The 14,492-nt window shown below is 34.5% G+C and overlaps 2 protein-coding genes across 3 annotated transcripts; both read right to left on the reverse strand.

Annotated features, from left to right (window-relative positions):
- Window positions 1–56: 56 nt before the first annotated feature.
- Window positions 57–1,620, reverse strand: LOC110790192 (light-harvesting complex-like protein OHP1, chloroplastic). Its single transcript, XM_021994967.2, has 3 exons — window positions 1,363–1,620; window positions 396–518; window positions 57–291 (listed from the first exon to the last, which is right to left on the reverse strand). Exons 1-3 carry the CDS (start codon window positions 1,540–1,542, stop codon window positions 223–225), a joined length of 372 nt encoding a protein of 123 aa, XP_021850659.2. The 5' UTR covers window positions 1,543–1,620; the 3' UTR covers window positions 57–222.
- Window positions 1,621–2,212: 592 nt separating this feature from the next.
- Window positions 2,213–6,720, reverse strand: LOC110790193 (UPF0496 protein At3g19330). Of its 2 annotated transcripts, none has more exons than XM_021994969.2 (3): window positions 6,496–6,720; window positions 3,621–3,770; window positions 2,213–3,442 (listed from the first exon to the last, which is right to left on the reverse strand). In XM_021994969.2, the coding sequence occupies exons 2-3, from the start codon at window positions 3,694–3,696 to the stop codon at window positions 2,403–2,405; spliced, it is 1,116 nt and encodes a 371-aa protein (XP_021850661.2). In that variant the 5' UTR covers window positions 3,697–3,770; window positions 6,496–6,720; the 3' UTR covers window positions 2,213–2,402. The 2 variants fall into 2 exon arrangements, with proteins under 2 accessions (XP_021850661.2, XP_021850660.2); XM_021994968.2 differs by having other exon boundaries at window positions 3,615–3,770.
- Between the last annotated feature and the right edge of the window lie 7,772 nt (window positions 6,721–14,492).

Consider the following 14,492-nt stretch of genomic DNA (forward strand, 5'->3'; position numbering starts at 1 on the left):
ATGGCCATCGGATTGGGGAAATGCCCAATTTCGAAGGTTAACTCAACACCAGTTCATTACTTGGTCAATTAGGTACGTCTCAAGAGTCGAGACTCGAGACTATCATTGATCCGACTTTAGCTTATCAACTTCAAGTGGCGAATAGACATGCAAAACTGGTAAATAAAATTTACAGTGTTGATTAAGTAAATGATAGATGAAAATTCAAAAAAGTAAATGTCTTCAGAGCGGAAGATCAAGTCCTTTTCCGATTTCCACACCAATAAGTTGCAGTATCCCCTTGTTCAATATCTGAAAAAAGCACCATCAACTCGTTAAGGATAAAATCCCAGGTTGTGGAAATAAACATAATAAGAAGTTCTAAGTAAAAAAAAACAAGTCGAGGAATTTTATACAAGTTCTACAATGAAAGTTCCAATGAGCCCCATCATGCATGCTCTCGAGTTCCAAATTTCAGCAGTTTTGGTGAACCCAAGAAACGGGGGCTTGAACTTAGGCTCTGCTTTCGGCACCACCACCTGATAAGAAAACCAGGGATTCAACAATGAAGAAACAAGGAAATGATTTTTTCTACAGGCTAGATATAGCCTGCGAATATTAAGGGACAACTTTATAAGGAAAGCGGGACGAGTATTAAGGGACAAATGGAGTATTTATTATATGATTGAGTTTCTCTTACATATGACCTATATAAAGTAATATTAATACTAGGAATGTACATCGTACACAACAAGGCTATTCATACTAATCATTTGCATTTGAGTGTGCATCGTATACACCTAAGGCTAAATCACGTATTAATTACCATTTTACACCGTCGACTTTTATGCGATTTGATGTGACTAAACAAGTTTTAAAAAGTTGATAAATTGGGTGTAAAAAGTCCCTCCACTATCTTTAAACAACCACAACCACAACCACAACCACAAGTCCACCACCAGTACCACCTTTAACAATCCCCTTATTTAGGCCTCTAATTCTCTTCTCTCAAATTAAGCACAACTAAGACTAATACTTGGTACTATGCTTCCTTTCTGCTATGAATCCTATTTATTAATTTGTTTCAGAAATCAGAATCAAGCAATACATTGATAATCTCGTATGATTGCATATTATATCAAATCTCAATAATTCCAACAAGGGGTATAAACTGTTACTTTGATGTCTAACCTTTAACAGCTACTAGTCATAATTGTTACTTCCACAACTAACTATTACTCAAAACTATAACATATGTACAAGTTGTTAAAATAATATCATAAATGACAAAAAGGTTAAAGAAAATGAGCAACAAAACTGAATGAATTTAGAATCTATGAAATATTTCATTTTGTTTACACAAGAAAGGGGTGAATTACTTACTCCAGCAGGGAGCTTGGCAGCTTGGACTGTTAAGGAAGCATGTCTAGTGGAAGCACCTGTGTTACGGTGGCGGTGGCGGTTGCGGCGGCTCAATAGAGACAAGTTTTTGGATGCTGGAAGCTGGGATTGATTCAATGGGTTTATCAGAAATTGGGATTTCAATGGAGCCACGGATGCCATTAATTAGCTCAAACGGGGTTCTGGAATCAAAGAGTAAAGGCAGCTAAAGTAATATGATGATGCTGCAAGATTGGTAACAAGCCACGTCGTCAGATATCAACTGTGGTGGATTCATTGGATAAGGTTGTTACTTACATGTCACACAAATCCAATCACGTTTTTTTTATTTTTTTTTTAGATACCGGGTACGGATTCTACTCCGTACCAAGCTAACACGGTAACACCTCGTGAAATGGAATGGTATAAAGTCTCACACACTGGAGGAATGGATTGTATTTCCAATACCAATTAAAAATTGTTTGGTTTGATCTAGGAATGGATTCTATCTCCCATTCATGTTATTTGGTTCATTTTTGGAATGGAACTGTTTTCACTTTTTAAAAATATATACGGAATATAATTATATATTCCAAACTATTCTAAAATGTCCAACCAAACAACCCCTCAATTACATCTAAAGCCCGTAATTGTAAAGTCTAGAGAGTACTCCGTAGAAATGATGAATGTACATCCATCAAGAAAGGGCATTCATTAATCATTATCGTGCCTAACATACGGAGTAATGAATACGAATTTATTTTTACTTTATAACGTCCGAGTTTGATATTCCTTCTTTCTGAAAAATATTCTAACGTCTGACTTTCAACTACAAACTCAAAGTAGACAAATATGAGGTGAAAACTGTTGCATGATCTAAATTTAACATTATCATCCTGAAATAGGTACATTGGTACAATAATGTACTACATTTGAATATTAAATAATGAAAACCTAACAATGAATTTAACCTTTTTCTATAAACCCTCGAAATTAAAGTGGGCTAAATGATGATACAAAATTACAGAGGTAAGGGGCAAAAACTACATCTGATAAAGTGGTATCCCGTTAAGGAGAAGAGATCTAGTTCTGTTAATTGCAGCAAAGCAGAGGCATATTTTCTCATCGAGATCTGTAAGCTGGTCATATAAACAATCTCGGTTTTTCCTTAGCTGCTTCACCACTTCGTGTGTAAGGTACTTGTCTCTGCCCCAATCCAATCCACGACGAATTAAAAGCCTGTCTCCATCAATTTCAGTATGCAGGAGTGACACAAGGCGATCAATGGTGTCCAAGGAATGGTGCAGCACAAAAGCACTCATAGCTGCAGCATCCAGTTGTTCCATATTTGCTTTTTCTCTCTTTGTAAATTTTGAAGGATGAAATATTGGGCAGCTGGAAGTGGCTACCAAAGCCACCAATGCATGAGCACCAATGGCAATGGCTGCTATAGTAACTCCAACAACTGCTCCAATCAAACATATAGCTGATGTGGTGGTGCCACAACGAACTTGACGAACCTTGCCACGGGACTTTTCAAGGCGCTGGTCAACCTGTTGCTTTAGCTGAAAAAAGCAAAGTCTCATGTCATGGAAGTTGTGGGAGTCAGGGCATGGAAAAGGATTCCCTTTCTGTTCAAACTGGAGAAAAACATCAAAAGCATGATTGCACTGTAATTCAGACATAGATTCTGTGTCAGTAGGTAGCACGCCAACAAGATCATGTACATGGCCATACAGGGAGCGGGCATGATGGATATTATGGTGTAGGAGGAGGAGAAGTTGGCAAGTTTTCTCACTGTGTTCAAAGTAAGCAGTTACGAGTTCAGTAAAAGTGGAGGGTGAGGCATGCTGCAACACCTCTTCCACAGACTCACGATCAGGTTGAAGGACATCAGACAACAAAAGCTGTTGCTGATGGTCGGCCTCATTGCTGTGCAAGTGCTCAACTACATGGATCTTGGACCATATCTCGTTGTACGAACTCGTCTGCACTGCAAGTGCATACTCCTGTGAGAGATTGACAGTAGGTGAAGGTAGAGCACTTGTTCCAGGTGTTGTAGGTGTGTCCTGGGACGAATTCCCTGTTATTATACACCAAATTGATCGTAACATTTAGCAAGCCCAAAAGCCGAAAGGTGGAGAGGAGTTCTAGTAAGTTCAAATGCAAGTACAAACGAAATTTCACACCACGAACACACAAACTCCAAAAGTTTTGTTTAAGAATATGAATTAAATTGAAAACAGATGATCTACCTTCACCTGGAAGGCACGTAGGGCTAGTTACTGCAGTTCCAGATGATGAAGTCAATGATTTCAAGGTTAAACAACGCAGCATATCTTGCACTTGTATCTACAAAGAAGAAAGCAGTCCCCTTTGACAACCAAAAAATTCAAACATTGGCGTTCACACTGCAAAGGAAAGTTTCAACGTAAGGCAAAGGAAAGTTTCAGCCATTAGTAAGGCAATCTACTCCCGACATATCCTGATCAAAGGCAATGACTTTCAAATATTACTAAATTAGCTCTAAACCTGAGCGAATGCACGAGGTAAAAGAATGGAGAATAAAATACTTACAGCATATGATATCATTGTTCTCTCCAAATCCCCTTATATGGATAGGTTGTATAAATAGAGGATAAATGGATCTTGTTCCAATTTGGGCTATTTCCAATGGTGTGATTTTTTATTTATTTTAATAAAAGGATTATGTCGAAAACATTATGTTTGATTTACATATCATGATGATCATCAGTCATTTTTTTGGGAATCTTTCTAAACTATTATACGCATATTAGATGTAGCACTTGGTGTAGCACTTGAAGCCTTGTTTTTCTTTTTTCAAGTAGGTTATTCCGGGAATGAAGGTCTAAGGCCTTGTTCTTTATAGTTTACTCCTTCAAAAAATAACTTCCATGTCATTAAGTTCAGATTTTGGCTACTAAGTTCTAGATCAGTTCAATGCAGCGCTAAAAACTTATAAGTTCACAAGGAAAATATAATTTAGATAAGTTCAAATAAATTCACGAATTATTTAAAGAAAAGAACGCTCCTTGAAGGTAAAGGCTTTCTCCTAGCATTAAGTAAAGCAAGATGTTTTATCATCAGAAAGACCAACTAGAAACAACTAGCAACAAGCAGAACAACTAGGAACAAGCAGAACATGTTAAAATCAGAATTTTAAATAAAAAAAAGAACAGAAAAAAGCATCCTAAGAAAAGAGGATGAGACTCATAACTCAAAGCATTAATCAGGAAGTGATCAACAAATAGATATAGGATCGTAGGAGACAGCAAACACCAAATTGGAACTCTTACTAATGGATCTATCTAGGGCAATATAATTTACAAATTACAAACCCAAATGTCATGAAACATACTTCGTATGTTTCTTGGCAAATAGCAAGTCACTTAATCGATCACACTCTTTTAGTAACTTTCTGTGAGCTAATAGCTTAGACATAGCTTGCAGTTGTCCACAACTCAACCCCAAGGCAGGAACAATATCTGTTCATAGTCTCTTGCAAGCTACTCTGTACAAAATTAGCAAGCATTTCCCTAAATCCCAATTCCTAGAGATTAAAGGAAAAACTGAAAAAGAATCAAAGCTCTAGAGAAAATAGGAATAATTTCTGGAGTTGCAAATGCAGGGTAGGCAACAGAAATTATAGAAATATGGTATAAGTTTCTACATGTTTGTACAGGTGATCACAAATATCAATCCAGCCATTATTTCCCATAAAATTGAACCAAAATCCACTCATCTCCTATCATTTATCTCTTCGAAAAAGTCACTCTACCAACATATCCTATATGTTTTTTCCAAAAATATGCTACTTGCAACTAAGGTGATGTGAACTCCTCCATTATGCCTAAAACACAACTATTGCCTACAAACCACAATAAGAAACCACAAACAGTCATCATCAAGCCAGTAACATTCAAAAAACCTACCTAGCAAAACCCATCCATATCCACGACAAACATAACACAGCTACCTTTACATTTTGCGGGCATTTGAAAAAGAAAGCTTCCCAGATTGATCATACTGTTTCTTTAATTTACATTTACAATTTAAGGCCTCTGAATACATACATGATACATTGTAAAACTTCAAATTTTAAATCCAAACGAACAATCAGAGCTCATTTACAAAGAACGCCAGAGGGAGGGCATGTGAAATTTTCACAGTTTTAAAGATCTGAATTTACAATAGGATAGAAGAAACATCGAGAAATATTAACAGTATGTATGGATAGAAAAATCCGGAGAGAAAGGTAGGAAGTGAAACAAAGGGATATATTTCCCCTTATTTGGATAAGATGTAGGGGAAGAGAAGGGGAGAGAATAGGAGAGATCCTTTTTCCTTCCGCTTTAAGTAAATAAAATACCCTCCATCAATGGCAAGATTTGGAAGGGAAATGGCAGCTCACACTTTCACTCCCTCACCTCCCTTTCTCTTCCCTCTTTCTTTATCCCCTCCCTTCCCCTCCCAAAATGCTAACTAAACAAAGTGTAAGCCTGATGCTAAACAGTTACTGATAGAAATAGGCACTACACCTAATCTTATAATTCCCAGTTTCAAACACCAAAGAACACTGTATACAGCATTATGCTCATTCCGTTATTCGCAGTAATTAGTAATGTTGTTCGATAAATTAAATTCGAAAACTGGAATTGAGAGTTCATACACAGAAATAATGGTACGATAATGCTCAAGCAGCTGATAAACAAAGAAAATACATAAAATTAAAAATCTTTTTAACTTAGAGCAGCATGCACAAAAGGAAAAATCCCTAATTTCAAAATCAAAATACACAACCATAAGAAATTTGCAAGTAATTAATTTAAACCCTAACATTTTGCCTACAATTTCAATAACAACAATATACCGAATTAACATGTCTGGAATTGAAGTGGAATCCACTGGAAAATACAGAGTTTCCGAACAAATAAAGGATTACGGAACTAATTTTCACGCCAATATAACCATGAGAACAATTTACAAACAACAATTGCTAAAATTAAAAAAAATGTTTTTTCACCGGTGACACTGAATTATTTGTAGCGCGAGGGAATAATTTGAGAAATGATAGAACGTTAAAAATAAGGAAATTGAAGAAAGACATAAACTAACCTGAAATTTGGATGTGGAAAAATCGAAGGAGTCGACGACGCCAAGAAGAGAGAGAGAGGAAGAGAGAGACTGGGAAGCTGATGAAATAGTTCACTCCGATAAACTGATTTGATGAAGTGGTTCACTCCGATAATCTGTTTACGCTTCAGCAGCTCGCAACGCGGTGGATTCGCCGGGGTTTTCTAAGGCTTCCTTTTCTTTTCTTTTCCTTTTACTAGCACGCGACGATCAACTTTGTGCCATTAGTAGAAGGTACACACGGTTGCGTGTAGCTCTACAGGCAACCGGGTCAAAACTACGTCGTTTTGATAGTTTTTACCCAAAAAAATATATAAAGAAAAAAATAACACAAAAATACTTTCTGGATATTTTGGTATCTTTTGGCAGTTATATGAGGATAGAATTTTTAAATTTAAAAAACTGCCAAATAAAAAGTCAATAGAAAAGGAAAAAGATTTAGAGAATCAATTAGAATCCTCGTTGATGTCGTCAAAAGGGGAAAACCAAAATAAAGAATCTTCATCTCCAAAAATCGCAAATTAGGCGACACAGTTGCTCAAATTCGTAAATTTCGTATGTGTTAATCTTCATTTATTCAAGTAAGTGTGTATTGATGTTCTTTTCATGTGTAATTTAATTGTTAATTTCATTTATTTTGACAGTTTTTGATAATTTTATCTATTATTAATTGGAATTTCATGAGTTTTCTTTACACCCAAGAACAGACGTGTATCTTAATCAATGGCAGACGTAGTGTTTATCAACCAGTAATTGGAATTTGTCCTATTTTTCGTATGTTCTTTTTGTTGGGTTTTTGTATTTTTCTTTGGATGTTTTTATTGGTCATAGTGAATGCTCCTCAACCAGGTTGTTTATAAGTTCTCTACATTTTCTTTAATTGTCCCCAAAATCTATTATGTGCAGTATGTCCATAATTTAATTGATACAAATGATATTTTTCTACTACTTGATGTGCTTTTCTTTCTATATATGTTCTTTTATATGCTTGGTGTGCTTTTCTTGCCATATATGTTCTTTTATACGTACGAAAAAATTCATTGTGAATCTTAATGAACGTTCTACTCTTTAAACTAATATTCACAACTGTGAATCTTAATGAACGTTCTACTCTTTAGACTAATATTCAAAATCAACAATGTATAGTATTTCCATAAATTAATAGATACATTTGTTATTTAATTTTTATGATTGATGTATTTTTGGTCGTATGTATGTGCTTTTAGTTGGGGAATGTGCTTTATTTTGTTTTGTCCTTTCAAGGATAATAATACAATTGTCCCGTATATAGTGTAAATGTGCTTTTAATACGTTTATTGTTCTTTTACTGATAAAACCGCAAATAAAACAATGTAAATTGTTAAAGATTTAACGAAAATGATAAAGGTCGCAACATGCGACCTTTAAGCCGTGTCACAATGATGACATGGCATGCTTATGTGTCATGATTTAAATTGGAAACTAAAATATTTAACTTTATATAATCTATCATATATGTTTCAAAAAAAGGTAGGAAAATCATAATATTCTAATTTGTTTCCTTCTTTACATTGATTACCTTATTTATGTATTTTTATAGTAAAAATATTGAATTGATAGTAAAAATATTCTGATGACGCATAGCCTACGTGGCGCCTATATGTACCAATTAAACTGCGACACGTAAGATTGCGACAACTAAATGTTGTCGCAACTTGCGACCTTTATCATCACCCAAGATTTAAATGCAAATAAAAGTAACTTATTGTTTTTGTAAAGATTTGTTAAAATATTAATAGAATCTTTGACTTTTTTAATCAATAAAAATAACTGATTGTTTTTGTAAAGTAACCATGATATGCGTGGTTTTGGGGGAAAGTTAGTTATGTGAATTTTTTTTATTTTTTTTTATTTTTTTTTGTCAAAAAATATCAAAACGACGTAGTTTTAACCCGGTTGCGTGTAGAGCTATACGCAACCGGGTGCACCTAATAATTTGCGAACTTTGTGTATCGACAAACTGACATAAATATTTGTTACTATAGTACATGCGGAGTATAGGAATGTGTTCGGTTAATATTGTAGAGCCTTAATTATATTAAGTTATCTATTTAACCTTTTTACTTTTTAGGTTAATTAGGATCTGGATGTGCGGAAAAAACGATGAATTTTGGTCTCCTAAATTAAACACGATAAAAACAAAGAAAAAAAGACGTTTTTTTTCCTCGTTTGAGTTATCTTCAATGAGTTGATCCCTTGTAATACTGGTGATCTCGTTTGATGTTATCTTCAATGAGTTGATCCATTGTAATACTGGTGATGTAGACTCATAGCTATTGTTTAGAGTTTGAGGAGTTGGGTAATCAGACAAATAAGATGGGGACATCGTTACTACCTTATAAATATGGAGGGCAATGCTTGAATGGTTTAGAAATGGTGTAAAATAGTCTCATAGCCCCAACACAGATTGTATATTTTTTTTTTTTTTGAAAAGGTAAGAAGAATAGTACATTAGGAGCCCCTCCGCACGAGGGTTACTCCTAAGTAATCACTGTCTAAAATGGAAAGTAATTATGGACTATTACAAGATTTGATACACATGGTGTTGCTAATTAAGTGACCAACATTTGCGATCCAATCTGCTGCTCGGTTAGGTTCCCGATAGACGTGCTTAATATCCCAATTGTCGAAGAAGGTGAGAATATCCTTGATATCTTGAATAATGAAGTGAAGCTTCCATGGGATTTTCCAAGTTCCATTTACTGCATTGACAACCATCAAATTGTCTCCTTCAATACTAATATGCTTGATGTTGAGGCGTTTTGCTTCTTGAAGTCCTTTATGAAGAGCACAAGCTTCGGCCATGAAAGCTTGCGAAATGCCTAGATTGTGAGTGTGGACACTGATCGAGGCACCATTGTTATCGCGGATAATAAATCCAGCTGCTGCTGATGAAGTTTTGCACGATCCGTCAAAATTGAGCTTGAACGTACCCGGTGGAGGAGGGTACCATCGAACTTGAATATGAGGAGTGTGGTTAACTGTAGTGTGTGTGTGTGTGGAGTGAAAGGGGTTCCCTTATGCCAGGGAGGTTAAATCCCTATATGTATGTGTAACAAAAATGTATTAGGTTGTAAATGTCATTTATGTATTTATTTGCTTGGGTCTGTGTAGACTTGGGTTTGATCAAGTTTGTGAATAAAACCACCACCTTGTCCTTATACGTAGTACATGTTCAAAAAGTATATGTCTCCTATATATGTCATGAAGAACACACAATGAAGATACAATGATACACTATACACCCGTTTTCGAGCCTGATAAAAAAAATTCTCATAATGCATAAATTGCTTTTACAGGCCAATGATATGAGGAATGATATAACAACAATTATGTAAATGTGTACATTGTTATCTGAGTATCATCCACATTCTCGTATCACGAATTACAACTCCTTATTATGTATAAAATCATTTAGATAATGGTTGCTTGATGACAGAGAAAATTCAGGTGACATCTAGGAAGATCCTGCACTGCATGTTTTTTTTTTTTTTATATATAGAAATCAGCTAAAGACAATAGGAAGTTCAGCTACAAAATCCTGGAAGTTCAGTCAATATTAAAGGCTCCTATGCATTATCAGGATCCCTGATTTCTGCTTCATTGTTGCCATCGTTATTTAACTTAGCTTCTAGCTTGAAAATGCAACTTGTTACATCAACCACGCCAGACTGTAATTTAGCAATGATGTTCTCCAGATTTTGAACGCAAATTAGCGAATTATACACACCAGACCCCAAACCATCAAGCATGTCCCTATTCATATTATTCCATCTTAACTGCATGAACAATGCACAAACGAAGTAATATAAATAGGATTATCTGATTCATGAATCAAACTACTAACGACTATTGGAACTATGAAAATGAAGTTCAAGTATCTATACAAGCCCCTCAAATCCTTCATTGAAAATTTCAATTCAAACACTCCCTCCGTATTTTAAAAAGAGATACATTTTGACCGACATATAGTTGTAGGAGAGTGAGATGAATTTATTAAAATAAGATGAAAGTGGTGTAGTGGGTGATTTATTTATTATAGTAAAAGGATGATGTGAGTAAGTGTAGGGATCACAAGAAAGAGATAAATATTAATATAATTGGAAGTGGGGACCAAAAGATGTAAAAAAAAGAAAAGTGCATCTCCTTTTAAAATATGGCCGTCTAAGGAAAGTGTATATCTTTTTAAAATACAGATGGAGTACTTTATTTCTTTTACTTGGATGAAATAATAATTTACAAGCAAACTACAAGTCATATAATTTCTTTAATTTCTTTTCTCTTGCACTATAAAAATGATCTCCATATATCCAATTTATCCCCAAATTGTTCATTTTCTTAACTACATCAAAACTATGACTAGTAGAAAAAGTGCTATTAGTAACTGACAAAAATGGGCTTTTTGTAACTAACATCGCCCGTTGCTGTAGCCGGCGTTACTAATAGTGTAAAAAATTAGTAACGGTCAAATGTCAGTTACTAATAACGAACTATTTGTAACTGGCATTTGCTTTTGCCCATTACTAAAGGTCAAATTTTAAAATAATATCCGAATAATTGTAACTGGTTATCGAATTAGCCTGTTACTTGTACATTTTCATTTGTATCCGACCTTTATTATTGCCAGTTACTACAAGTATAGGCCAGTTACTATTAGCATATTGATTGTGTAGAATTTGAATTCTCACTGTTGTTTAGATTAATGACTTGGGTGGAGAATTTCAATTCTTAGTTTTCCAAGGTGATAATTATTTTTGGTTGTTTTACTCGATATGTGGGTGATGTGCTCAAGTTATTTTTACATCACATGTTGAATATTGAGTTTCAAACCTTCATTGAATTCCATGTTTTCTCCCTTGAAAGTTGAAAGTGTTATTTAAGTAAATGGTTTTGCGTAATATATGAAAACAAATGTTTGGTTTTCATAGTAATTCATTTTCTTAATTTTTGAGAAGATTTGTGAAAATATAAAATCATAGCATTTGTGGGTATGTGTGGAATGTAATATTTAGCATCAACCTTTGAAAGGACCTAAAACGTGATTTAGATTGTGTACGCTAATATGTTTTCCACTATGATAATGATATGTATTTTTTGTATTTTGACATAGCAATTAGTTGTGAATTTTCGGTGAAATAATTGGGTTGTTTTATTTTCACAAATTTTATAGTGAACGTGTGTTTACTTTATTTTCAAGGTACCATGGCTGAAGTCAAATGGTATTTATTTGCAATGTTTTCTAAGTATATTACTTTGAAGTTTTCGATGCAAATTATAGAAGTTTGATATTGATAAAGTATTTTCACTAAAGTGACTACGTTGATTTGAGGATCATACTTTATGAAGAATCTTTTGTAAAATTGAGTTTTACAAAATTATCCCATCTAATTGATCGATCTACCATTTTCGTTTACTGTTGGATATTGGCCTCTTCGTATTTTTGTGGGGTGTTTATTATGTTTACTTTTAACTTAAAAGTTTTAAAGTGTCTCCCTACATTCTTTTTCTTACATAAAGGAATGATGCTTCTTAAATTTGTGGTTTTAGCTCGTGTGTTTGTTTTAAAAAGAAATTAATTAGGTCATGTTTTGGAGTGATGGCGTGATGCTAAGAAAGTAAACATAAATAACATACTTCCTCCAATTTTTAATACTTGCAACGTTTGTCATTTTGACGCATGCCTATTGTAATACCTCATATTTTTCTATAATTATAAATATATTTTATTATATTTATAAAGCATTTTGTTGTATTTATAAAGTATTTCTATAAATTAATTTCATTTAACGAGAATTAAATGCGCTTTTATTTTTAATTAATTTAATTATTAATTAATTTCAAAAACCGTATTTTATTAAATAGATTCAACGAATTTATTTAGTCTGGATTTGTTGGGTCGTATTTCAAAAACGAATTTAATATACTTAAAGCCCGATTGTTTTGTCTTGATCAAACCCAACAAAGCTTGCAAGGAGTAAACTTAAATGAGCCCGATAATGAGCCCAACTCAAAACTACCCTAACCTAGCCCACAAGAAAGAGAAAACCTATAAATAGACCTCATGTCAAACCCTCACAACAAAAAATTCAGAAATCTCTCTCTCCTCTTTTTTGCCCTCTCCTTGTGGCACGCCCCACACCCCTCTCTTCGTGCTCCCTTGCTTGCGGCGCAAGGCAACCCTCGCCCGTCCCTCTCTCGGCTTCCCGCAGCCACAGCGTAGCACTACGTGCCTACATGCTGTGCGGTCGTGCCTTGCTGCGCTGCCCACTCGTCCCTCGTCCCGCGTCGCGTCGCAGCACAACAGCAGAGCTGTGTGTGCGCGCGTTGTGCCTCCCCTGTGCCCAGCGCCCCGCTCGCCTGCCCTGTCCCTTCGCACGCGCCCCTTTGCTTGCGGTGCGTTGCGCTGCTGCGGCTATTGTCGTGCTTGTCGTGTGTGTTGGTTGACACACACACACACACGATTAATAAATTGTTGTGTGTGTGTGTGTGTTGATCAATTGTTTAATCAAATTTTATTTTCAAAAATATTAATTTTCAGTTTTAAATTGATTTAATTGTTGTGATTAGTTTAAATATTTGGGTTGTTCAAATTAATTAAAACGGTTATGAACACCGTATTGGGTTAGCATTGTGTTTTAATTAAAGAGTTTGGTTTTGATGATTGAGTTTATAATTTTCAGATTTAATAAGTTTATAAAGTGTTGATTTTTGAAGTCAAAACATGTTTTGAAGTAAACTATTGTTAGGGTTTTGATTTCAAATTAATTAAGCGATTGATTCACATAATTTAATGACAATTTAAATTATGGGAATCAACTTAAATTTTCAGATTGTTTATAAGCTTTAAAAAGTTAGTTTTTAATGGTTTTAAAACTAAAAAGTCAATGTTTTTATGTTAGGACTTGAGTTGACTATTTGAGACTATTAAATTAACGATTAACGATTGATTTTTAATTAAACTAAGAGTTTTAGAATCTTAAATAGTTGCTGGAAATTTAGTAAACATGGATAATCATTTAGTTCTCTTATTTTGTTTATAGGAGTTGATTTCTAGTGAGTCGTGATTCGCACAGTGGCCCCCGTACTTAGGTATTCCAGGTACGTACAAGACTAGGGTGACCACCCATCCCTTGAGGACTTTGTGAAGTGTATTGAATGCGAATCATGTGAACTTATATGTTATTATGAATTCATGTTTGATGATTGGGAATGAATATGTTATTATGAATTCATGTTTGATATTGAGAACGAGCATGTTATTATTATTGTTGAATCTATGTGAACTAGCATGTTATGAATTGAATTATGCTTTATAGATTCTATTGAACTATCATGTTATGGACTTTTATAATCGTTGAATTATGTCAAGCATGTTGTTCAAGTTGGTTTGCATGTATGAGTAGTGCGCATGCAAGTTGTTATTATTATTATTATTATGCTATAGTACATGATGTCTAGCATATATATATATATATTGAGCCAGTCGAATATTGCCAGTGAGCAATATATATTCTACCAAGGGGTAGAATATGTTAGAGAGTCTATGTGAATTGAATTAAAGACAATTCGTGCTAAGGGCACACCCCTCTTGTTAATAGGCAATGTCGGGTTATCTCAAATAGTGTTTTTGAGAAGGAACAATGGGAGTAATTTCACTTGAGTCTATGTTTGATCACAAGTCCTAAAGAAGTAAAATAATGAAGAGTCATTGTTGAATTGTTTAATTGTTCAATTATTTGTATGTTGTGTCTGAGTAGAGTCTTGAGTCGCCTTGAACATAATATACTAATTAACGTAAAGTGTAACCCAAAGAGCTTCAAAAATCTTGGAACGTATATACCTTGAGTATGAACAATGGGGGGAGTCTTGCAGGAAAACTTGTACTCCTAGAATGATACAAGACGTTGTTTCATTCTCTTTTATGCCGTTGTGCATTGGAA

The sequence above is a fragment of the Spinacia oleracea genome, chromosome 5 (assembly GCF_020520425.1).
Source record: "Spinacia oleracea cultivar Varoflay chromosome 5, BTI_SOV_V1, whole genome shotgun sequence".
NCBI classification, from domain to species: Eukaryota; Viridiplantae; Streptophyta; class Magnoliopsida; order Caryophyllales; family Amaranthaceae; genus Spinacia; species Spinacia oleracea.